We start from the raw sequence: 26262 nt of genomic DNA, 5'->3' as shown, positions 1-26262 counted from the left end.
TTACAGCCAGTAAAAGACCATAGACCAAATGTTACTGTTACCCACAGCTGGAGTGAATTGATAAAACCAGCACATTGTCTTTGCTTCCATAGTTTAAAGTCTAAATAAAGATATATGATCAAAGGAGTACATTGGCTCAGCAAGGTGGTGGAGAAAGGGCAAAAGGTGAAAAAAAGCTATATTGGTAAGTTATAAAATGCATAATCAGATAAATAAAGTATTTTTTCTGGGTGCTGTAAGCTTTAAAAAAGTGATCTATGGTTTGTTTGCATTACGGAAATGAAGGATTTTCAAAACAGCGTTTGGAAAGAAAAGGGATGATACTATCCCCCCAAAATCTACTCAGTGCATTAAAATGAGTCGATGGTTACATATATGTTATACTTCTTTTTTACATGCTCTAGTCAACTGAGAAAAAGGTAGAGATTATTGATATTATGTCATTTGACTGAACAACTTACTAGCAAGCTATCATTTACACAAATAAGTGCATTCTTCACATTTATCTTTTCAGCCATATGTTTTTTACAGAAATTAGAGTTGAGAACCTAGCGTGCCATTCAAGGTCCAAGGAAGTTCTTTATGAAGAAATCCAATGAATTTTTTCTCTGACTTCAGTCAAACCCTGAGAGAACAAAGTGGCAACTTTGGGGGAAGAATAAAAAGAACAAAAAAGCAAGTGAGCAAGTGGCTAAACATACTCTACAGAAAAAACTCTCCCAATTGCATGATAATACAGGTAAAACTGAGTAAAATTTTTGCTTTTGCATGGTTCCAAGTATATGATTTGGCTAAACATTAGTTATTCCAGTATAAAGTTAGGTGTGAATTTAAAGTGGCAACACTCTGGTAAAATAGTTCCATGTGCTCTACTTGTTCCAGAATAACAATAGTCACATGTGGAATTATTTGGTAATGGATATAGCTGAATAGATATTGTGGAATATCTGAATAGATATGCTGGAGTATCTTTGTGTAAAGCAGTTCTTGGTGGTTTAAAGACAGGAAGAAATAGGATAGGACAAGGAAAGAAATCTGTGATAAAGCAGGGAGCGAGTGAAAAGAAATAAAAAATTTGCAAATTGTGGGGAGCTTTGAAGGAGCAGCTGGGGGGCTGCCCCAAGCCTGGGCCAACACTGTCCCTAGGAAATTGTTCTACCCTTGTAAAGCATAGAGACCAAGTGTTTTATAAGATTTTATGTTCCAAATACAACTATTTTTAAAGTTCTGTGAATGAGAACTGCAACCTCCCTGGCTAGGGAACTCCATTTAGTATGGTTGTTAGGGCGTAAGTCATCTTTTAAAAAGAAAGCAGCTTCTTTTTTGCCACTTTGTGGCAAAATCCACATTAACAACCCCACTGACTGTCATCAATAATCCCATTCGTGTATCTTGAATCAAAACGATACTTCCAGTGATGTGATAAAAAAACTAAATTATTTCAAAAATTAAACACAGTGCAAAAATACAATAAATATTCCCATGGAAGGAAAGTAACCTTCTTCTGATTTCTCAGAATTAATTTCCATTGAATTCTCAATGCCCACTAGTAGGCATTAGCTGGTGTCATAAAAAATTGTTCTAGTTCCTGCTGACCTTGTTGGGAGCAGAATCAGAGCCTGGATTCGTGGATTTTAAAGAACAGAGCTGGATTCAGAGGTGAAAACTAAATGAACTGCTCCTCTGTATTCTAAGAACATGAAAACATGGTGCAACCCTATTACTCAGTGAGGATCTGTTCACTGGAAAATCACCGAGGGAATAATGAGGGGGGAAGAACAAGAGGAGGAGGAAAAGGTGAGAAGAAAAGAGAAAGAGGGCAAGAGAGAGCAAAAAGGAAAAGGGAATTTGCTTTTGATGTCACAGTTCTATCAACTCATGCATTTTTCATGGGTACCAACTAGTGCTAAAATAATGCTGTGCTGACAACCCGAGCATGAAAAAAATCAGCCAGGTTCCCAAACATCATGATAGTGGCTTAAAAATAATGAGATTTACAAAAATTTGAAACTCAAAGCTTTTATTTCCCTTCTAATTTGTAAGCCTTTCGAGTTTGCATATTCAAGCTCTTCTCTCAAAGTTGAGATTTAGAAATGTAATTATTTTTAAGGAGACCTGAGGTTCCAATTTAATCACATCTGCTGAAGAGCAAGAGCTTAAAACAAAGCTAAGTGTTGCAAAATCTCACTGTAATCATAAGAGCTGGCAACACTAAATGTCATAACCGTGGCATACTGTACAGTTTTGATGCAAAACGAACTAAAAATCACCAGATGTTAGATACAAGTGCATTAACTCAAGTTGCATTTGTGCCCTTTGCTAGAAAGTAATTAAAAACTGAAAGTGAAGCCAGCTAGCAAATGAAAATAAAGTGGTAGGACGCAGGAGTTAACCTGTTTTGTAGCACAAGCTTCGTATTTTGTAAACTTAACTAGAAGAAGCGAGCATTAAGATTTCTCAGTGCTCTTTTGATTAAAACCTGATCACTTTTTAAACAAAGTGAATCATGGATTGGATGTAAACATTCTTTTAGGTTTTAGTCACACAGGCTACAGCAGTGCCGATCGCTGCCTTTACTTGCAGAGGTAAAGAAAACAACCTGTGCACAGGTGCAGGAAACGGCACGGGACCTTTATTTGCAGGAACAGCATTTTAAGTTGTCAACCTGAACTGTTTCGCTATCAGCCTTCAGACAGTATTCACTTCATTAGTTCTATGGAGTTCCTACAATTATTCTGTAGATTTTTCGTGTAAGTGCTGGACCTTGCGATGATGAACTATAATAGATGTGGACTTTCTGTGGTTTTATGTCTTCAAGCTGGCTAGCACTCTTACGGACACGATTAAATTAACACCCCAGTTTTAATTACCAATGGCACTGTAAATGCATTAGTGAAAAAAAAAAAAAAAAGTGGTGAAAATTAATGCACTAGTAAAACCATGTAGTGACATTTTCGGTGAACTGGAAAAAAATGAGGCAATGTTAAGTGGCCCACGTACAACCCCTACGCTCATCTTAATGATAAATAATCTCACTTTCAGCAAAACATGTCCGTATGCCCCTGTACGCTCTGACAGCAGTATGCTTTGGGGCTGTAACTGAGAGAGAAACGTCTCCGGAATTGCACTGTCAAACGCCGAAAAGGCGGTGGATCAGCCGAAGGGAATAGCCCTGCAGGAGACGCGCCTGCCCTTGCTCACAGGGCAGGTACTGAGGACAGTGGATCGCCCCGGGACCGAGCGGCTGGCGGTCTCCCAGGGGCTGGTGGTCTCCCGGCGGCTCCCCGGCGCCGGTTTCGGAAGCGCTGGTAACACCGGTGGCAGGAGGCGCGGGCGGGCAGCGCCGCACGCCGCAGGCTCGGCGGCCCCTCCGTGCTGTGCTGTGCTGTACCATACCGTACCGGACCGTACCGTACGGTACCGCACCGCACCGCCCGCAACCCAGCCTGGCCCGGCCCGGCCGGCAGCGCCGCGCGGAAAGAGCCGCCGTCCCCCCCCCGCGGTCAGCCGGCCTGGGCCCACCCCCCCGCACCGGAGATCTCCGGCTGATAATTCAAAAATGGAGGATGCGCCCTCTCAGCCATTAATTAATAATGTAGCTCGCTGTCTTCCTGTGTGACACACGCTGGAAGGCACCGAGCGGCCAATAAAGATGTAGGGGAGAGCAGGGGAAGGCTCCTCCCCGCAGCTCTTCCTGATTGAGGGCTTGAAGAAGTAGATCAAAAACTTCCCAGGAGCCGGGGGGGGCAGAGGAAAGGGGAGAAACGCGGCGAGGGGCACCGCGCTTCGCACCGGCCGAGCAGCAAGGGCAGCCTGCGGCCGCACCAGGTGGGCAGGAGGGGAGGGAGCCCCCCGCTGCGCCAGGCCGGAGGGCGGGCAGCCCCCCGCGCCGCGGCCGAGCTGTCCCGCGGCGGCGGAGCCCGGCGGCGGCCGGGACGAGGCGAGGCGCGGGGCTGGAAGGGCGAGGACCCCCATTAGGCAGCGTCCCGGCAGGAAGGGAAGGAGGGAGATAAGTGGTCGGCGCTGCCCCTCCTGGGTGTTTGGTTTGCGGGGAGGAGGAGGAGAAGGAGGAGGCGGCGGCGGCGGCGGGGGAGTGGAAGTTGGTGTCCGGCCCGGCGTGTGTGGGTCGGAGGCGGGGGAAGGGGGTGACCCCGGGGCAGGGGACCCGCAGGAGACAAAGCGCGGCGGCGGCCGGGGTATCCCCGAGCCGAGCACGTTGCGCGGCTGGGGCGGGGGGCGCCGCCTCCGCCCGCCGCTCGGCGTCATGGCCCCATTGTGAGGCAGAGGGAGGCGGAGGCGGGAGGAAGGATCCGCCGCTCGCTCCGCGCGCAGTCCCAGGCAGGCAGCGGCGTGTCAGGCACACAAAAGGCCGCCGTGCTGCCGCCGGCGCTTTCTCCCGCTCCTTCTCCGGCTCCCCCGGGGGGAGGGACACGCCGGGCCCGCTCCCTCCTCCCCGGGCCGGGGGGCGCCGCTGCCCGCACTCGCTCACTCCCTCCCTCCTTATTTTTTGTTTGTTTTGTTTTGGTTTTTTTTTTTTTTCCTTCCCCCTCGAAGCGGGTCCCGGGGCAGGAAGAGAGCGCGGAGCGGGGCGATGCCGCTGCTGCACCGAAAGCCCTTCGTGAGGGAGAAGCCCCCCGCCGACCTTCGGCCGGACGAGCGCGTTTTCTACTGCAGGGTCACTAACGAGATCTTCAGGGACTACGAGTAAGAGACAACCTCCGTGTCTGTGTCCGTGTCCGTCCGTGTGTCCGTCCTGCCCCCCCCCCCGCCCCGGCCCTGCGGCGGCGGCGGGCAGGGAGCGGTTTAACCCCCGAACGGCTGACACCTGGGCGGGCGGGGAGGGGATTCCCCGGCAGCGCCGCGGGGAGCCCTGCCGGGGGGGGGGGTGGTGGTGGGGGGTGGTGAGGGGGGGCGCGGCTGGCGCCGAGCCCGTGCCTTCCCCAGGGGGGTGGGGGGAGAGGGCGGATCTCTCGCCCGGGGCAGGGGGAATCCCTGCCCCTCCTCGGCGGGGGTATCCCGCGGCCCCCTCCCCTCGCGGGGAAGGAGGGGAGCCGGCCCCTTCCTCACCCCCCCCCCCCCCCCTCCGCACCGCTCCTTCCGCGGCGTCGCCCTCGCCCCTGTCCCCCTGCCCCCGCCGGGGAAGTGAAAGTTGCGCTGTGGGAGGCGGCGGGCGGTAACGAGCGTCTGCCGGGCCCGGGCTCTCCCCCTCCCCTCCGCCCCCGCCGGCAGCCGCGTGTCGGCGGCGGACGGCGCTAGGCCGCCTCGCGGAAGGGGCCGCGCCGGGCCCGGGTGCCGGCGGCGCAGCGGGGCCGCCCGCCCGGCATGTGCCGGCCGCCCTATTGTTGTGGTAGCGGCCGGGCGGGGGGCGCCGCCTGCGGAGCCCGTTGGGCTCGGCCGGGCTCGGCGCCCCGGCCGGCTCCCGCCGCGGTTAACCCCTTGTTGCCGGGCCGGGGTGTCGGAGCCGCCGCGCCGCCCAGGGCCGCGCTCGCCCCGCCTCCGCGGGGAGCCGCCGGCTGACCCGGTTGGAAATGGCTGGCGGGCCCTGCCGCCCGGCGGCCCGGCCGCGGGGGGGGAGTGCGGCCCGAGCGCGGAGGTCGCTGCACCTGTCCGGCGGGGCGAGGGTCCCGCAGCCCTCCCTTCCCGGCCGGGCGGCACCGCCGGAGGTTAAACGCGGCCTGAAACCGAGCGGGCACACCTGTCCCCTCAGGATCTCAGTTTCTCGTGAGGCTTTTCTCCCTCTTTCCGTCCCTTTTCCCCCCCCTTTTTTTTTTCTTTTTCTTTCCTTCTCCATGTGTAGAAGGACCAATGGAAATTGTGAAATTGTCGTTAGCCGTTGAAGGCGTATTGTACGGGTAGTCCCGAACTTACTGCCGCTTACTTTCTCGCTTGTAGGAACAATGGCCAGAAAGTATTTAGCGAGACGTTTTTCAAAAGCTGATAAATGTGTGTTCACCCCCAGTCCGATCCAGCACCATCCGCGCCTACAAAAAAGCCCCCGCATCGAACTCTTTTTTTTTTTTTTTTAAAGACGTGTAGACTAATGAGATTAAATCTGAAATACTTTTCATTTGCAGCATATGAAATTAGAGCACACCTAAATCTTTTTCGTGTTTAGACTTGTTTTTTCTTACTCAAATACACTTCACCTAATAAAATTTTAAAGAAGTTGGATTAGGTAACTTTGGAGGGTAATGCCTTACTGTTTCCTGGACGATATACTCTGGGAGGGAAGGGGGGTGTTGAATATTTTGTTGGAAGCTTTGTAAGGAGTGTTTTCATTATAGGGCGTATAAGAACCTAACGAGCAAGAGCTGACAGCCTCCTGTTTCTGTAGGAATTAAGTCCCCCTCGCCTAGCTTCCAATATTTTGAAAGCTGCTTTTCTGGTTACAATTATTATTATCACATAATTAGATGACTCTCATGTATTTGTTGACACTGCACTGAAACACGTTTCAGGTACGTGTAGTTTTGCTAAAATTTCAGCATGAAAAATATCCTTTTAAAACATCTTTCTGCTTTCAAATGGTTTGGTGAATATTTTAAGTACTCTGACAGGCTTATTTACACTGCAGAGATGTTGTCACTAAGCATGAAAGACCAAATTCCATATTTAACCAAAGTTCGCGAATTAAGGGATAAATTTAGACTTGTGTTCACACAGGCGATCACTAGAAACGTCAGTGGGTGGTTAGCTCAGAGGTCAGGGCTTAGAATATGGTATTTGGGGAAAACTCTGCAGAAAACTCTGCTATGCTTGTTTTTTGTGTATGTGGGGTGGGGTGTTTTTGCTTTTTGTTTTTGTGTGGTTTTTTTAATTCTCTTCTGGCTTCTTTGTTAGGTTGGGTAAAACTGGTGCTTTGGATTGAGAAGCTTATTATTTTTTTTACTTCACAAGGTGTACTGGCACAGATGAGTAAATTTAGTGTTAGTTGTTTGTGGCATAATCTACTGGAGAACATAGGGTCATCTTTCAGCAAGTTTTAAAGATGCTGATCCTTGTCTCTGCTGGTTGCAAAGTGATGCTTCAAATAGCTACTGTCTTCTGAAAACAACATTTCCTATTTCTTTGCCTAAGCAAGGGCAATTAGATTAATAGGGATAGGGAGGGCCCACTTTTTAAAAACTGTATTGGCTGTTTCATGAAAGAAAACCATTGTCTAAATCAGGCTTCTCTGAGTCTACTTTTGCAATAGCAACTTGAATTTTTTGAAGGGAGAATTTAAAAATTATAGAGTCTGACTAGATCGAGGGCTGTATAGATACATATGGTAACCTGAATTCACCCCCTTCCTCAACTATATGAATGCTTTTAGTTACCACAAATGGTTAAGATTTAAGTTTTCTTGTTTGTTTTTTGTTTGTGTGGTTTTTTGGTTTTGTTGTTTTTCTTTTTTTTACAGAGCACAAACTTAGTGTTGAGAAGCTTCTTTCACGCCCATGGCAGCTTTAGTAGAGACGAATACAAATCATACATTAGTATTACTCTTCTCTATATAAGAAATCATTATGCTAATGCGAGGAGAATTTGGCAAGACTAGTATTTTGTAAAGTGACTTTCCCGTTAAGAATGTATTTCCTTTTTAATCTGAAATACCATCGCATAATTTTGTAACCCTTTAAAAGGGGGTGCAGTGAGGTGGCAGTGTTCGATTGCATTTATCAGGAGTAACAGGAACTGGGGAAACTGATGTTCTTCATGCTTGGTTGTAGTCCTGGTTAGAGGGACAGACCCAGGGACAGACCAACAAGAGAGTCTCTGGAGCCATAGCAATAGCTGGAAAAGCAAGTATGGGGATGCATGAGAAACATGTTAAAGCAGTGGGATGTTACCACCAGTCTTTGACACCTTGTCTGTGAAAGTTAATAGCTGATATAGATGTGCAGTGAAAGCCACTATTAAAGTATGGGAAGTCTTGCTTGTGAAGATAGCCTGAAAAATAAAATGATGAGTAGTATAGATGGAACATCTATACAGTGGTAGGAACAGTGGTAGGAACAGTGGTAGGAACAGTGGTAGGAACAGTGGTAGGAACGTTCCTCATTCTAAAACATGGGGGGGAGGGGGGAGGGGCAGTTTTGCATTTTCAAAACTTACTGAAACTTCTGTATAGATTGGCCTGTGGAATTCTTGGTTACAGTCAAAAAGAGATCTGTTCAAAAGGCTTTTTAAAGTGTCCTTAGTTAAATTAGGTGGATTTTTCTCTTTTGTTGAAGAGAAACTCATAACTTGAAATATATTCCTTAATGCATAATTAACCTGTAAATAGTAAGGAATAAACGTCTCTCAGTTTTGTTTCTTCTGTGCGTTATTTTGTAATATGTATTATTGACCACTTCTGGAGATGAGGCAGAGTACGAGAACGCTTTTGTGATCCAGAATGGCAGAGTTGGTCTTCCGTGATTACCCTCCTACCATAGACTGAATAGGTTTATATATTAGAGGCCCACAGGGGCTTTGGGATTAAAAATAACAATTATTACAGATTAGCCATGCCATAGATTTTTTTTCCCCTGCCTTTTTTCCCTCTCTCTTCAAATCTTTTTTTCCATCTCTCTTCAAATTTCACTTGCTTAACATGACTTTCTCATATTCTACATTCTCTGATATAGAATTCTTCTGTTTAAAGAAAGAACACTCTCCAACTTGTTTTTAATAGATGCTAAGAAAATGAATGAAAGTAAATGGTTTGAAACAAACATGTTCTTGAAACACACTAAAAATACAGCAGATCTTGGACTCAATGGAAATACTTGGTTAGTTCAAGCAAAAGGCATCTGTCATTTCTAGGCTGGGTTTTTATATCCATTGCAAGTGCAGTCAGCACAGAGATTTTAAGTAATTTATTTCTAGCTTCTGTTAATGAACTGCCTCCTATCAAATACCTACCAAGTAGCAGTATTAAACTACTCCTCAATGATTAGCTGATAATTTTGCTGTTTACCTTACCTTGCATGGAAAACTAACTATATAATGTAAATGCAAAAAGACATCCAGCTGAGAAGTCAACATTAATTACTACTACAAAGGCCACTCAGTTTTTAGTCCCTGCTCCTCGAGTAGCTGAGCTGATGTGGACATCTTCACCAGGGTGCTGCAGTCCCGTTTGAGTTCTTGCAGGCAGATGGGACCATGCAAGTGAGCCTTGTGGACGTGTTTTGTATGAACTTCCCTCTCCATGTTGTCAAGAGTTACAGAGATCTTGAACCAGTGAGGAAACCCCAAAGACTGTAATACCCTAGATAAAGGCGTAGATAAGGCTTCAGATGTGACATAGCAGGAGATGCACTTGCTGTTGTGAATTTAAGTTGAATGTAGAATATGGTCAAGTGCATTATTACTCTTTATTTAAAGAGAAAGGGTATCGCTGCTGCTACCGTTCTCTTGGTTTGGTAGCTGTTGTGTCTGCTCGTTGTAAATCTTTTTGTGATAACTGATGTGTACCAGAGAGAGACAGGGACAGAAAGAGTACTACAAACAACATGTACTGCTATACTGTTGGGATTTGGTTTTCTCCTCTCTCTCAAACCAAGTTAAAGTGAGATCATTAAAACATTGCAATAAAACTGTGTTAACAGACTAAGCCACAGATGGTTTTGATGTGCTATAGGTAATGACTAGCTAAAGACAAATAAAGCTTTCAAAATTGAGTGTAATTTTTTTCGCATGATTTTTTTGTCTTCCCTGTAAGTTCACAGGGGAAAAATCCACACAAAACAAAAGAGAAAATGAGGGAGAATGAAACTAGATACACAAACTACTTTTGTATGCAAATGGAAAAATGTTTTCCTCAAATATGTTTCAGTTAAAGTAATCTTAGAATTTTGCACTTGTAATAATAATGGATTAAAAAATTTTAGAGGGGTGTGTTAGTTGGGGGTTTTTTTAGTTGGGTTTTTTTTCCCCCTGTAAGTTCAATGCTGTTGCTTTAAATAGCATGACTGTCCGGTGTCCCCTCACAAAGAATAACAGCGGCTCTTAAAGGGACACTGTCAGCGTCAACCTCAGTCTCTCCCTCTGTCTCGGCTCTCTCTCCTCCCCCCTCCCTGCTTTACTTTCAGAATTTTTGAAAGTTAAGTTCTGGTACATTTTTAAATAACTCTTAGGGTGGCTTTCTCTTTCCTGGCTAAAGATAATTATCCAGAACCTCTTTGGTAAGCAAGACAAAAAATTGTATATAAAGACACACAGCTGCGTGAAGATTTGAGTGTTTCTTTATCCATTGAAGTCAGTAAGACTACTAAAAAATATTGTGAATCTAATATAGAAGTATTGAAATGTAGGGCAGGAAGAGACCTGACGAGATCATGTTTTACATATTCATTTCACCTGGGAGAAAAAAACAAAACAAAACAACACCCCCCAAAAAAAAAACAAAACAAAAAAACCCCACAGATTTTTGTCTAACCTGTTATTTAAAATGTTTAACTAACTATTCTACACCTTAAAGATACTGATTCACCATGGTTGCCAGCAAAAAAAAAAAAAAAGTATTCTGTCCAATGCACAAAGAATGACTGACAGCCATCCGTTCTTCATATATTGAAGAATAATTTTTCATTCTCTCTCCTTTGTTCTTTCCTTTTCTTGTTTTAGAGTAAGCAAACCCAAATTATTCCTTATTACTTAGGAGTGTTAGATCCATGTACCATCAAATATATTAAGTAGATGCAGGTGATATAAAAATCTGGAATTTTGTAGCTATTAAATATTATTCAGATAATATATCTCTTCCTCTTCTGTCCTTTTCCCCTTCTCGCAGCTGATGTTCTTCCTAAAGCATCTTTCTCTGACTCAGAGGAATCCTGTGCTGATACAGAAAGGATTATCTGAGCAAGGACCCTCCATTGTCCTCAATCTGGAATTTCCATTTTCATTTACAAAATGTTATGGTTCATCTGTCCATCTGCAGTGAACATCGTCATCTGCATCAGTTTAACTGATGCACGTTTGCCAGCTTGAGTTCGCGGGTAGCCTGCACGAAAAAACTCGGAAGTGTGAACTGTACAATTCTCTAACCCTGTTAGTAGAAATTATTTGAAGAGTTCTATCCTTTTAAAAATGAGAACACTGCGCAGCATAATTTTTTTTTAAAGGAATGAAACTTCAGTATAGGAGTATCACGTAGCATGCAGTGTTCTGAAAGTATTGTGTGTCTGCCTTGAAATAGCTATGTTGAACTGATAACAAGGCAAAACAAAACTCAGTTTGTCATGTTGTGTGTTGCATACTTATCAATACTAGTCCATTAAGATTTTTTTAAAGGAAGGCAAATAAAAGTCATTGTCTGAACTGGGGCATATTGAAAGATTGCTCTGCTTTCTGATCACTGATCCATAGTATATGGTATGTTTTAACATGGTTTTGTGAATAGCTACATCATCTACTTAATCTAGAAAGTGTTTTAACAAACTGCTGTTTTTCTGATACCTGTCAAAAATTGACAGATACTAATGAAGGCTCTTCTTTTTTGATTCCAATGTAATAACTAGTAAGCAAGCAATAAAAACAATGTAATTTTAGCATTAATTGGAAATATGGGGAAGGAAGAGAATCGATATTTGCTAATGGAACAAGGGAGGAGAAGAATCTGTAGGAAAAAATAGTTTAATGCTTTTTCTGAGAGCAATGCAAACAGTGAAGGCATAAAAACTATTTAGAGAACTACTTGACATTAATTTTTTTACCTCTCCCATCTTTTCATTTGTGAGCTAGGGTACTCAAAATCTGAAACTTATTCAAGTTTCAACATGTTTCTGTGATCTTAAGGTTATTTTATGTTTGTACAGTTTTAGACCCTCCTCTTGCAAATATTTGTGGAAATGTGGGGGATGTGAGGAGGATATGACACCTATTAAACTCAGTGTGATTATTCTTATGCATAAGGCTTCTTATACATGAATATTTGTTTGCAGCACTTCTAGGTCTTGATGTTGTTATGGTAGTCTGTAGTGAGAGGAGACTTTAGTTTTACAATAGCAATTTACCATGGCATGGCTAAAAAGTGGTAAATAAGCTTTGATGATCTACAGTCTGTACAGGAGTAGAGCTGCCTTTGCCTTTCAGTCTTGTAAAAGAAATTTATTTGCACCATTAATAGTGAGCAAATTGAAAATGTTAGTCAGAACTCAACCGTTTTCTTTCTCTCTCCCCCACCCTCTGTCTTTTCAGTGATTTTTTTGAACGCACCATTCTGTGCAACAGCCTTGTGTGGAGCTGTGCTGTCACAGGTAAACCAGGACTCACATATCAGGAAGCACTGGAATCGGAGAAGAAAGCCAGACATAATCTTCAAAGTTTTCCAGAGGCACTCATCATTCCAGTTCTCTACTTGGCCACCCTTACCCATCGCTCCCGACTTCATGAGATCTGTGATGAAATCTTTGCTTATGTCAAGGATCGGTATTTTGTTGGTGAAACAGTGGAAGTAGTTAGAAACAATGGTGCAAGGTAAGTATGTTTGAAAATAAATACGTATTTCTTTTTGTTTGGTGTGGGTGGTTTTCATGTGCGCTTTTTAAAATCTAAAATCAGGATGATGATAAACTCCATCAAACACACCTGAAGTGAGGTGTGATGCTTAAGTTAGAGATACTGTTACAGCTCCTCCCTACTTTAAGAGTAGGCTTCTATTGCTGGGCTTGGTATCTTGTTCCTTAGCTTAGAAGCAGCTGTGGAGGCAGGATAGTGCTCTCAGGTCTTGACACTGCAGTTTTTTGGTCTGTGTGGTAGATTTGCAAAGGAATGTCAGTCCCCTCGTGTGAGAAAGGTGGGTTGTTTGTAGAATGAGATTTAATGAGAAACGAGGGGAAGCTATGAATTAAAAATCATATGAAAGTTTTGATGAAATTAGAATGTAATTCATCACATGGTGTTTTGTGTACTCAGAATGGTGGACCTATTGGAAGCTTAAAGAATCTATGACAGTTGGATTTTTGTTTTTTAGCTAGTGGTGAAAATTGTGACTGCTTTCTCAGAGAAGTTGGAAATTAATCATAAAATGTTTGTAATAGGTGATTATCTGGGGTTTAGTGTGATGGGGGTTTTTTTCCCACTCAAAGTTAGTGTTATGTTTACTCTCATACTGATGTATATATTGCAAGCATTTTTATTGTTATCTTAGACTGATTAAAAACTTGGAAGAATTTTGAGCTTCAGATGCTTTCTTTCTCATGTCATTGGTACATATGCTCTGTAGTATAAGTTGTTTTACAACACATAGCTAGCTTGAGGCTTTCTTTAAAGCAGCTTCTGGTCCATGTTTTATCTAAATGAGTTTGCAGTTTCACCTAACTGAGGTTTAAAATGGGAAAGACTTAAACATGCTCAACTTGGAAGTACCTGTAGAATGTGTGCTAAAGCCTTTGTGGGTTCAGCTGTTGCTGGGTTTTTTTGTTGTTTGTTTGTGGGGTTGTTTTTGTTTTGCCTTTTTCAGGAGGAAGGTGCCAGCTTACACTGCAGAGTAGACGGGGCACAACCTATTGGCTTCTGTGGGTAGCCTGAGGTCTCGGCATGTAATCTGGTGTATATTGGGTGATAGGAGTGGGCTGGTTCAAAATGGTCATTGGAGAACATGGTTATTCTGTATGAGTTTTTTTAGTGACTGATCCAGATCTTATTTAAGGCAAAGTTTGTACTACACCAGGAAGAAAAATCTGTTGATGTGCTGCAGGAGATAAGTTGTAAGGAAATTTGTATGGGTATATACATAAGGTCAGTGCTTAAGAGAAAAGCTTTCCATCTCTTTCCTGCTCTATTCCTTTCAACAAGTAAGTCCCAGTATGCAAAGCCAGGACAAGAACAACTTCAGTAGAGTTGCTGCTTTCTGTACAGAAAACATATATCTAAAGTTTTTTCTATCTTATCTTTATACTTGTCTAATGACTAGAGCCGGGTTACCACTAGTATTAGTCATTTGACTCATTATATTCTCATTACATATATGACTTATTACTGTTATACAGAGAATAAGTTTTTTTTCTTCTTTTTTTTTAAACTAGAAACCTGAATATTATGAACTGTCAGTGTAATTCAGCTGTTGGTTTCCATTTGCTCAATGAAATGCCTTTGTTTTCAATCTTTGATGATAGTGTCAGTTTCCCAACTAACAGCAAAAAGAATGCTTTAGAAGAACAAACTTTTTCCCCCAAGAACAACCCTCCTGTCTTTCTCTTACTTTTCTAAACTCTTCACTAAAATATTTATGTATGTGCATCTTAGCTTTTCAAAGCTTAAATGAAAAGTAGACTTATATGCAATAAATACAAGTCTGTCTTGTTTCTTTGTCTTTTGAAATTCAGAATCCTTTTCACTTTTCTTTTTAGACCATCATAAATCAGTTTTTGTTTGCCCTAACAAAATGGTTTCTACTTACCATGTAAGTGAAATTCCGTTCAGATAAAGTTGTGATATGATTCTATCTCATGAAGATAGCGCTATCATTTTTTTATCAGCCTTTAATTAAATCTTCTTGGTTATTCAAAATTGTGTTGAGATACATATCTAACGATTTTGTGTTTACTTTCCACTTTCACAGATCAATATATTAATAGGATTTAAGCTAAATTTCTTAAGCCTTTGGGGTGGGCTAGATATCATTCAAAATACCGAAGATTCAGATAAAATCTATTTCTATCGAAAATGAACCTGCTAGAGATTGTATGTTTTAACACTACATAAGTATCAATCTGTGTCTGGTAAAATGAAGCATGAAAAATTCACCTTAGCTGACTGTATGCCACTGATGGTTCTAGACAGATGTATAGCATAGAGCTAGTTCAGACCTTTAATACTAAATCTAGGAAACAGTGCAAATAACATGGTAATGCAGAGGGATTTTTATGCTTAGAGATACATAATTAAAGAATACAAAGTGGTGAGGCATAGTTATTCTTCTGCCCAATTAACAGTTGACTTTGACCTATATTTTGAGGTACTACATTGGGGATTAAGCATACCAACTCATGTTACTTGTAAATAACATGGCTGTTCAACAGAGTGATTTGCGCATTTGTCCTGTGCAGCTACGTTTTTGTGACCTTTTCTAGCAAAAATGGTCACAGTCCACCTATACTGTAATGGTATCCTATGAGAACAACAGAATTTGGCAGATCATGAAAACCCAGTTGCGTCATGGTGTAAACTCTTCCACTGCATTTATGTATGAAGTTTTTTGCATACATAATGGCAGCAGGATCGTTTGTTATCTGAGCTCTGCGCATCATTTAATTCGAAGCCTACAACATAATGCATGTGTAACCAGGGGTTGCTCAAGTAATTTAAGTATTGATGTTTTATAGCTCCTAACTTTGCACATGTAATATTCTTGTACGATAGATTGCTTTGATGCAGCTTTCTAGATGTTGAACAAAGTAAATGGGAGGGAACCCAAACACTAGAAGGGTTAGCATTTTGGCTTAATGTAAATGTTTTTATTTTGAGCATATGAAGTAGTCTATAGTACTGTAAGCAATGGACAGGTGATCTAGAAAGAGTAAGAGGCCAAGTGCTTTGTGCAGAGGCTAGGCAGAAGATTATTTTTTTGAGACCAGTGGTTCTTATATCCAACCCGTGTGTTCTGGTTGTTGCAGAATCTGATGCCCCATTGCTTTTTCAGATCTTACGTCCCTATCAGGCTCTTGTGGTTTCTAGCCTTCTGTTGTGCTGCTCAGTTTTGAATTTGGCTGCTTCCGCCTTGTTGCTGAGGTCTGGTAGGAGGAACTTGGAGAGTTTGGGAGACATTCTGTCTTCCTGTTGTTTTGGTATGTCTGGTGTCTTAACAGCCCTTATCAACCAGCAAGAAATTGCAGAAAAAGCCCCCCAGTCCTATGATGTGGCTTGTTCAGGCAGTCTCTGAAAGTGATGCGTGCAATTTGGTAATCTAGTAGAAGCAACAAGGAGATAATTCTGCTTGCTCTTTAACTCTTTCAGATGATGTATTGATTAAAAATGGCCAGCTTTTTTGGTTTGTATGTCCAACATTTCTGGCCAGACTGGGGCTGACTTTTCTCCAAAGTGGCAGCTGTGCTATGCTTTAAAACATGAGATACTTGGATTCCCAGTTGAAGAACCATAGGAGTTGTGTAACAACGTTTTCCTAGTACTGCCTTCATGAAAGACAAAATTATTATTTGAAACATGTCAGAAATATCATATAATATAGACAGAAAACTTAATCAAGTTTGTCTGACTTGCCAAGGAATTGAACACAGCTAACACTGTAAGTACTGTTATTTAGATGTCAAATTGCTGTTTATGGAAAGTAATTTATTGAAAAAGGCATGGAAATTATTTGAGATTTTGTTGGGGGGGGGAAATTAGAGCAATATTTCACGTTAACCATGGTGAGTTAAGATGTAAAATAAGCAGCTAATGTTTTATCTCACACTTTATTGAAGCAGAGGAAAAATGTTGACTGCATCACTGGAATTGCGTCCTATATTTGCTCTTTGGAACTGAAAGTTTAAGACCTGTATGATACTAGTTGGCCTTTTGTTTTTCCACAAGGAATGGCATCTCCTGCAGTAACCTGTCCATTTGTTGCAGTCTTAGTACCATGTTGTATTATTGGTACTTAAAACCCGTGAAATTAATTTTCAACATCTGGGCATCTGAAGTCAGTTACCTGAAAGCTGGAACTATGTGGTGTGGAAGGCCTACCTGAAATAACCTTAGTGAATGCCTCAGGCACACCAAATAAAACCTACAGCTGTGTAACTCATTCAGCTGTAGGACCTGTTCCTTTCTCCTTGAGGTCAGGAGTGTGGTGGGTTTTTTTAATTCATTTGTCAGGAAAAACTAGATTTAAAGCATGTGTCAACAACCAGTTGTGACTTATCATCAGTGTTCTGAGACTGGACGTTATCACAAGAAATAATGGCTGTCTTTATTAGGGTATACAAGTGAGCAGGGTGATAATTAGTTAATTAATCTGTAAGCTTGCAGCCTGACTTGAGCAGTGGAGAGATCTGAGGTTTTAGGTTGGACAACTCTACTAGCTCTTCAGCTCACCCTCCCCCGCCCTTAAAAATAGCTTATGTGGGGACAACCAGTTGTTGTCCAGCAATTAGTATGGAACTTAATTAAAAAGTCAACCACCTGCAGACTAAAAGAGATTGCTTAAAGGTAGTAAGAAGGAAGAAATCATACAGAACGTGGCAGATACAAAAAAGGAATGTCTTTTTTTCATTGAATTTGACCACTAGATGACACCACTGCAAAAGAATACTTGTTTAATGTCTCTGAGCAGGCAACACCAGAAAGCTTTAAGAGAACGTAGTATTTTTAAAATGAACCTATTTACAGAAGTAGTAGATGAAGTTCTCTGTTACAAGATTGCTGCGTCTGATGACACATTAGGTATAGGTTAACATCCTTTCTCTGCTCTGAATGATCTGATGTTGACCGTTGCCAAGCTGCAGGAAACATAGATAATCATGGAGCAACCTTGTCTGAAGTGAAACTTCTTTTTTTAACTCATCAATTGTTTGGCTGGTGTCCCAGTGCTTTTTAGGACTGTTCGTAGTGGATTAACCACTGCATTAGGCCAATTAAAAGATTTGCATACTGTTTTCATCTCTGTAAGTCTTAACTGGGGCACAGGAAGTGTGTTGCTGGCCATGACTATGCCTAGCTGATACAGAGTTGGGATGGTAGAAGATAATCCTTGTAAGAGATAAGATGATAGCTAATTTTCCAACTTTTTTCATTCAAAATGGCAACAAGGTATTACTTGCTTATACATATATAGTTGTCTTCTGAGAACTAGGATAAGTTAATGTAAGACCACTAGGTAGTAAAAGGCAAAGTGTCTTCCGTATTTAGACTTTAATGAGTTACAGTGAATTTAAATTATTTTCTAGTCCACCAACAAATTTCCCCCTTTGACATGTCAGCTTCAAAGCTGTCTGGATGCAGAGGCACTGGAGCTAATGTCTACAGAATCAGGAAGTTATAGCATGTTTTTGTCGTGGTAAGGCTTAAGCATAAGTTCCTGCATAGAAAGAAAGTTTCCTACTTTATTTTGAAAGGTGAATTTGAATTCCAGTAGCAAAGTTAGCGTGGTGTTTATGAAAGAGCATAGCTGACAGTACTGGAGAGCAGCTTACCTATTCATAGAGCAAGTACCGTTTGCATTCTTCCAGCATTGCCATTTAAGGATCAGTCAACTCCTGGCCTGGAAAAATCACGTTTCAGGAATTCACTTTCCACTGCCCTTAAGTCCTTTGGAATGTAAATATATTTGTATTTGTTGACTAATAAATATATTTGTATTTGACTAATGGAAGCTATGAGATTATGATATCTGGGAGAGAACCTGCAACTCCTTTCTTATAGATTGTTGAACAGCTGTTACAGCTATTTTTGGGTGCTGCCAGTCTCTGTTAGTTCTCATTTCTGTGCACACTGTCTACTTTTATAACTATAAATTTAAAGGTATGGGGTTTGGTTTGCTTGTTTTATGATTTGGGGTGTTTTTAAATCGGCACAATACTACAAACGGAAGGCTGGGCAGTCAAAACGATGCATATACTGGTGTTAGTGCTGTCCTAATTCCACAGGAGACAGCTGATGCAGCTACTGTGTATATAGGATTCTCTTGTCATAAGCAAAAATATGCTTCTTACTAGTTTCTTTGAAGTGTACAATCTTACCTATAACTTGACAGACAAATGAAGCTGCTAAAACTTGAAAACAGCAGTTCTTACCGTACTTCAGGAAGCCATTATGTGCATAAAACTTGTCTCTGTGTTGTGTGCTGTTGTTTGGTGTGTGCATTAAACTGTACCAGTTAGCTTCGTAAAAGATGTCACTTATTCCTTCAGATCTTGTCTTGCTCTTATCTCTCTAATTACTTTCAAACATATGAGAACTGTTAGGACAAGGATATGAGTTACTGCACTTACCTGACATTTACTTCTTAAAAACTTACTAAAAGCTGACAAAACAGAATGAGGCTATAGCTTTTTGGTACTTCTTGGTACTTGCTACTATAGCTTCTTGTATTACTCTTTTGGGGTTTTCTGTGTTCAACTAACTTTACATACTATTAGAAAAGGTGTGCTTTTTTCATTTTGGCATTTGAAAAACTCTGCTTTCATTTGGGTCTCTGTTTTAAAAAAAGTGAATTTCCTTTTGCTTCTGACTCACTGATCATTGTTTTCTTTATGTTGAAAGTTGGCCTGAAAGTATTGCAATATTCCCCCAGCCTTCTACATCCAAGGGATGGTTTTTGTCTGCTTATTGTAAAGCATACAAGAGGCATGTTTATAACTCACATGGGCCTTCAAGGGATCTTGTTTTTTGACTTGGAATGAGGACACAGCAGAGTGCCAGACTATTATTTCTATCACAGTAGTTAGCGCCAGCCAGATCAAAAGCTGTTGTGCATAACGCTCAACTGACGGGCAGTGAGAAGCGGTCTCTCGTCTCACAGCTTGTAACTCCTGTTTTGGTTGAATGTAAAGGCCTACTTGGCATTTGAGAAGAACTTCTCAAGTAAGTGAAAGTGTCAATAATTGTAGGGTCAAGGTTTCCACTTGACATCCTGTGATGGCTGGTTTTGGCCCGTTACATAGTAGAGTGCAGCTTCTTCTCTTCTTCAAATGGTGTTCTTCTACTGCTTTAGCAGAGGTAGATGGAGATACCTGGTTGTCCTGCAAGTCGTAATAGCTTGTGTCCATGCTTTTGAGTTGCTGAGCTGAATGAAAGAGAAATTTGGCAAGTAAGTTATGCTTACCCTTTGTTCTGGGTTTTCCTGAATCACTGTCATCTTGGACTACTGGTGAGTTTGAAGCATGTACCATGTCTTACCCAACTACCTTGTTAGGTGTGTGGTTTCCCTGGAACAGACTTTCCTAGTAACCCAGTGTTCACTTGCCTAGATGTCACTTTTCAGTTAGGAAGGATAAACTACTGAAATCACTGAGCTACTCAAGAAATTACAGTGTCTCAGGGCCTCTAAATGAGGGAGGTCTTACTACTTCTTCTTCCTCCTCTGCTTTTGTCTGTGGCCGGTATTTGCCTCTTGCACATGCTCTAGTTCTCACCAGATCCTTCAGTGAGCCACTTGAAGTAGCTGATATGACACAAACTTACCCAGCTCTTCACATTGGGTTAGTTTTGGATTGTTTTTTTGTTTTGTCGGGTAAGTGAATTCAATTTCGTGCCAATCAATAAATGATACTGAGTGCCAGAGCTACAAAAAGCAAGGACTGCACCAAGTATGTGGCTGGAAGGAGGAATGGCAAGGGAAGATTTCCCCCTTTGGTGGTGTTGAACTAAGTCATCTCTGCATCTCGTGGAACGGCAGACTGAGGCTGCAGGTGCAGTTTGCTTTTGTACACCATCAGCCTGCCGCTTCCTTACCATTCTTCTGGGAGTGACAAGGTTCAGTCCAACCTTAAAGTTTTCTGCTAGTTGTGTTAAGCTGCTCTTCAAAGCACAGCCCAGAATCGTTCTTCTAGAGAGGACTGATGGAGTTGGGTTTCTGGAGAAACTGTCCTGTGCCACAGTCTCCAGTCAGTGTCTCTTGCCCATAGATTGCTGGAGTTAGTTATGTTCTTTCACCTGTGCACCTGACCAGCCCTACCCAAAATTCATGGAAATCAATGGAAGAACTCATTTTTTTTAATTTGAGAGAGGAGGAGATATGCACTGTTATTTTAAAAAAATTACATTGATGATACCTCCTCTGGCTTTGTATTTAAAATGTTTGGGCTCCTGTGTTGTTGTTCTCTTTCTTCAAAAAACCCCAGGTTTAATCATGTAAGCCCAGCACTTCTTGGAACCTTTCCCATAACGTAAAAGACCTCAAAGAGCTTGGTTTCTGAGTGTAGCAAAAAATAAAGCTGTGAGGATAAAGGCCATCCTTGGGACAGGTCAGAGGACGTGTACCCTGTCGTTGATAGCAGCCTGTAGTGCAGAGAGGAATGCAAAACTGTTTGAGTAGGGGGTAATCCTTTTGCAGGTTTACTGTTCTAGCCTTTGGCTGTCAGCGTCTGACCTAGAGTTGCTGGGACTATTGTGTAAAAGTTCATGATGGCTTTATTCTCAATTTATCTGATCCTTTTCTGAATACCTTTGGGATTCACCTAGAGTGGCTATAAGCTTCTTCACAGTATTTACTGTTATTTGAAGGAAGTGCTTCCTGACTGAGGGGGATATTAGGGTATGTATTTATTTACTTTAATGCTGCTGCCTTTTTAGATTGAGGTGCCCCCAGTTCTTATTTTATGGGAAATAGTGAGTGAGCATGGTTTGACTTTGACATAAGCTCTGTAAAGATCTTAAGGTATCCTTTTTAGAAAGTATTTCAAGTAGTATGCTTCATTTGAGTGTCTTGCTTCAGCTTTCAGCTCTGCTTTTTACGTGCCTTATGATATAAAGTAAGAGTTGTAATAAGTGAAGTCAGGGAATGATTAGGTTATTGAGAAGAGCAGACCTTTGTTCACACTAGAGGCCGAGCGTGTTTGCCTCTCTTAGCCCAGGGAGTTGGCTGCCACTAGCCATGGCTTGACTGTAGCAAGGCTAAAAAATGTCGTTCGTAGATTATTATTTCTTTAATGCCAGAAGGAATGGTAGCATCACTTTCTTTAATCTCCTGTCTATCAGTAACCATTCAATTTCATTGGGTTTGCCTTTTTACTGAGCCAGGTAATGTGTGTTTCACTTGATTCCTTCCCCAAAGATTTCTGGTAGTGATTTGAATGAAGGCATAGAGGATGGAGAATCACTTGCTTTCTGTGATAGCTTATTCCGTTAGTGATTCTCCCTATTTAATAATAAAAAGGGGAAAAAAAGGCAGCTGTATTAGGGATTTTGCTACTTGCCAGCATCAAGTGTATAGAATATATAATTTCTATTCTTACAGAAGGAGATGTGATACCCTGTAAATTACAGGGCTGTCTGATGGATAAGCAGGTAAATGAAGTGTTGGTAAAATACTCAGTGACTAAATGCTCAAGTCTTTTTGTCCAGGAGGATTGATTCGTGTGTGTGTGTTTTAGCGTCTTTGTCCTTTTGTGGCATTGGGTAGCATAGGTTGCGATTTAGCTTTCATGTGTCTCTTTTACTGTGATTGCAAATTTAGTGTATATGCGCTCCCTCTAGTGGTCTTCAAATAGTAAACAAATTAGAAAAAGTGTCAATAGTCTTAAGCATTGGTGCTTTTGATTATTTTCCCTTAGAAATTAATTTAAAAGTGTTTTTTCAATTGAATTGAACTCTCTAGGAAATATATTTTATACTCTGAAAACAAAAATAATTCTACTAACAAGTCTTTTTTAGCAGGCTATCTTTATTGGATTTTAAAAAACCAGCCTAATAATACACATTCTGCCATGCAGTCAGCTCTGTATTATTTAGTATGAAGGGGAGGCTGTGATGCTCTCAATATTGGAAAACCAAAATACTGTAGTGATAGACTTTTCTCGTAGGACTCAGCCAGCGTCTGGTGCTGGGCCAGACCTTAAGCCTCGTTGGACCTGGACTTCTTTTGTGAACAGCCACTAGGCTCTGGCTCTGTTACATACTTCGGTGCTCTTGGTCCTTTACACAGAGTCTATTTAGATTTGCACAGTTAATTAGCTTGGGCTCCACTCACCAGGAAAACGCGTCTTCCAGCCCTGGACCAGCCGGCTTTGGAAACGGGGACCGGCTGCATTGGAACGGCAGCGTGCCTGTGGTCAGTGAGTCCAGCACACTCAGGCTGCCTCCGCATGCAGGCAGCTCTGGTGTCCCTGTGGAGAATTAAGCATTGATCATATTGTTGTCTTTAGGAATATATAAGGATGTTAATAGGTTGGGTTTTTTCTTAAACTATTTTTATATTTTTTTAAACAACATATCCCATTGGAGCATCCTGGAGCGCTCTCCCTGTTGGAGAGAGGCTTGGGGAGGACAGCTACAGGCACTGTGTTACTGGTCCTAGCTAAATTCACAAGTGAATATGACCTAGGATATTTTAATATTTTCAACTTTTCTCTCTCTTCCCCCCTCTTTTTTTTTCCCCCCTCAATGTGTGTAGATTTTGGATAGTACTGTCTGATTGCAGAAAGAGGTGTTTAAGAAATATTTTGACATTGTTTCCTTTTTGCCAGTGTTCAGTTCGGATAGAAGAACACTTAGAATTTGTCTGTCATAGATTTGTTGGGGTTTTTTTGTTTGTTTGTTTTTAACTTAGGTGTGATGCCATGCTAATTCAAGCCCTGTGCTTCATGTATTCTCCATTTTATTCATTTCAAGTGACAGTGTTGGGTGCCCAGAGAAGAGAGTTATTGCGTTCTTTCTCCCCCCATGCTTTGAGCTTTTAGGGGTAGTATGTGACAGCATCCATTGACTGCAATAGTTAATTTTCATGAAGCAGACAAGGCTTTAGGAGATTAAACTAAAAAATGTGAACCACGGAATTCCAGAAAGGGGTGAAAGTTAGTGGTTAAGAACCAACTATAATACAGTTACCCAGCATGAAGTGTCGATTAATTATACTTTTAATATGTAGTTAATTCTGCCTTTTATAACTAGCATTCAGGATGGAAAAGGGATAGACTTGTTTTGTCAATTGTGTGCGTGCCAGATGGAGCCTTAATATGTGTCAGCAGATAAATGGGCCATTATTAAGATTAGATGCATAATGATCATTTCAGCCGTGTTTATTTAGGTCATCAACAGCAGTAGATGATGATCTCTTATGAGTAAAAATACTTTGGGATCTGAAAATCTTTTGCTTTTCTTAAACTGCTATCAAAATAAATGTAAAAGGTTTGGTCTCTAGTTTTCAAGTAACACATTAACTTTTAGTTTACTTAAGTAAGAACTGAAAAAAAATTCACAACCACGAATAATTCTACCAGTGACTTGATTTGTTGTCCTGAATAATGATAGTTGTGTAAGCAGATGAATTTGTTCACTTATTAGATGAAACTCATGAAATTAATATTTTACCTAGTATTTCAGTGCAAGGCTCTTAGCTATTTACTTATTTAGTAGACAATACAATGTTCAGTTATATATGTATTCTTAAAATAACATCTGCTACAACTTTAGACTCCTTGCACTAGTGAAACACTTTGACAGTAATAAATGTCTGTGTTTTATTTCAGGTTGCAGTGTAAGATTTTGGAAGTCATAGCTCCAGCCCATCACAACGGAATGGCAAACGGCCACGCCAGCAGCGCTGACGGAGACACAATTGTCATCAGTGACAGTGACGACTCAGAAACGCACAATAGCTCTGCACAAAATGGGTAAATGATACTTTTACAGTATAAAGCATTTGGGCTGGGTAGAAATGAGACTAAAGCAGACTTGGCAGGGTCTGACTGAAACAAATTATTTGGTCTGTATGGATCATGAGTGATCAGCCAGCTGAAGGTGACAAGCTGAATATTCACAGGTGCCAGTTATGCTATGTGTAATCCACCAGAGAACTGTGTGTTATGAGAAATGGGGTACATACAGAATAGTCATTGTTAATCTGCTTGGAATGACAAGTGTTTCTGTTGAGAGATGGTGGAAGAGCCATACAAGCCTATCACAAGTCCTCTCTGTGCTGCTATAGCTTGGAAAATGCAGTGATGTTCTCCATTTCTACAGTCTGGTACTACTTAGCATGATGTATTACTTGACTTCCATCATGGGGCTCAGAGTTGAGATTGCCTTATAATAAGAGGACATGCTCTTACTGGAACTCTCTGAAAAGTCTTTCCAGAGACTTAATGTGTTTGCGTCCAAAATATAAACATGTACAAAGCTTTTGTCATTGTGCATGTGTCCATATAAATATACCGTTGTATTTCATGGATTTGATTATGATTTTAGGTGCAGTGAAACAGTGTGTGTCTTGTCTTAAGGAATTGCCTATAGGCTGGAGTAGCTTAATAACACTGAATAAGAGAGCTTCTTGGCTATGACTGTGGTGGTTAATTTGGAGTATCCCTTTACCGATCAGTAATTGAGCTTATATATGCATCTTATCCTAGCAGTATAACAAGAAGAAAAATTTCTGTGCTTCACAAGTACAATGTTGATGAAAGAAGAGGGTTTGAAGTGGGCCCCAATCTTGTATCTAGCAACATACAGGCTTTACATGAACTGTCATTGATTTTGAGATGTCACGTGGATGCAGAAGTTATTCTCACTGATTGCTGCATGAGGACTTCTATGTCCAGACATGTCTTGAATAACTAGGGTGGGGCTCCTCACTTGGCTAAGAAAATAACATGGGATAAATAATTTTTTAAATTCTCTGCTGTCTCTTGAAGGCAGTGTCCAAGTTGTTCATGAAGAGGTCCTACATCTTTGAGGAAAATAAATGCATTTTCTGCGTTCCACAAGGCATATGGCATTTGAAAGGAGGTTATTCTTGGAATAATGCAAGCATGCATAGAGCTGACTGGGACTGATCCCTTTCTATTGCTGTCACTTCCATGAATGCAGAGATGGTAGTAAGATGGAGACTTACACTCCCAGTCAATCTGTAGTTCTCCCCAGCTGATTACTTATTTTGACAATGCAGAGAAGGGAGGGAAAATAATGTCTTTCTCTTAAAAGGGAAATCTTGTGACAATATACAAATTTTTGAAGCACTGTTCTGTGTCATACCTAACTAACATATATGCTACAAGCTTAAATTGCAAACCTCTTACAGCTTTAAAATGCTTACTGGAAGTTTGAAGCAAGTCTTTTCGTAACAAATGCAAGAGTGTAATAACACTCCAGTTAGTTTCTGGGTATATGCAAACTTGGAAAGTTTTATTTGCTGTACCTGTAAAACCTGTCTGAAAGTAAAGCATTGTTGTCAATTTTTGTGTATTGGCATCTAAGATTCCGTATACCCTTACTTACAACAATAAGCAATCCCACTGAACTGAATGAATTTGTTTTGCAGCCCTAATCCTTCAGGGACTATATTTGGTTGTTTATGGAGAAACTTGGATGTGGAAAATACGGATGTTATTCACCTTGGGACCAGTGTCAAGTTGATATGTGCAGAACCACAGTTCTGCCTCTGTCTGCACACAAATCTCCAGGTTTTGAGACGCAGCCTTCGTGCAAAGCTGCAGTGCCGTTAAACAATGGTACAGCAGATGCTCAGTGTGTTTGTGAGAGAGGGGGAGGGGAGCACAGCACAGATTGATGGGCCATCTGCAAATATTTTTCCTAAAGAATCTGTAAGGCTAGAGAATCTTAACTGAAAATAGATGTCATTAGAGATCCCAACCTTTCTCTGACCCCACTTCTGCCTGCATGGGGCAGAAATAG

The 26262-nt window shown here is 41.6% G+C and overlaps 1 protein-coding gene across 2 annotated transcripts in view; it reads left to right on the top strand.

The window, feature by feature from the left end:
• The first annotated feature begins 3679 nt into the window (after positions 1-3679).
• The window catches only part of BAZ1A (bromodomain adjacent to zinc finger domain 1A), a 66994-nt gene continuing 44411 nt past the window's right edge, over positions 3680-26262 (top strand). For both annotated transcript variants that reach the window (XM_075503144.1, XM_075503142.1), the window contains exons 1-4: positions 3680-3828; positions 4555-4704; positions 12172-12450; positions 24102-24245. In XM_075503144.1, coding sequence (XP_075359259.1) covers positions 4592-4704; positions 12172-12450; positions 24102-24245 — 536 coding nt within the window. In that variant the 5' untranslated portion in view covers positions 3680-3828; positions 4555-4591. The remainder of the gene's footprint in view (positions 3829-4554; positions 4705-12171; positions 12451-24101; positions 24246-26262) is intronic.

Source organism: Mycteria americana, chromosome 5 (genome assembly GCF_035582795.1).
Source record: "Mycteria americana isolate JAX WOST 10 ecotype Jacksonville Zoo and Gardens chromosome 5, USCA_MyAme_1.0, whole genome shotgun sequence".
Classification (NCBI taxonomy): Eukaryota; Metazoa; Chordata; class Aves; order Ciconiiformes; family Ciconiidae; genus Mycteria; species Mycteria americana.
The sequence above is the reverse complement of the archived record's forward strand: the minus strand, read 5'-3'. Positions and strand labels throughout refer to the sequence as shown.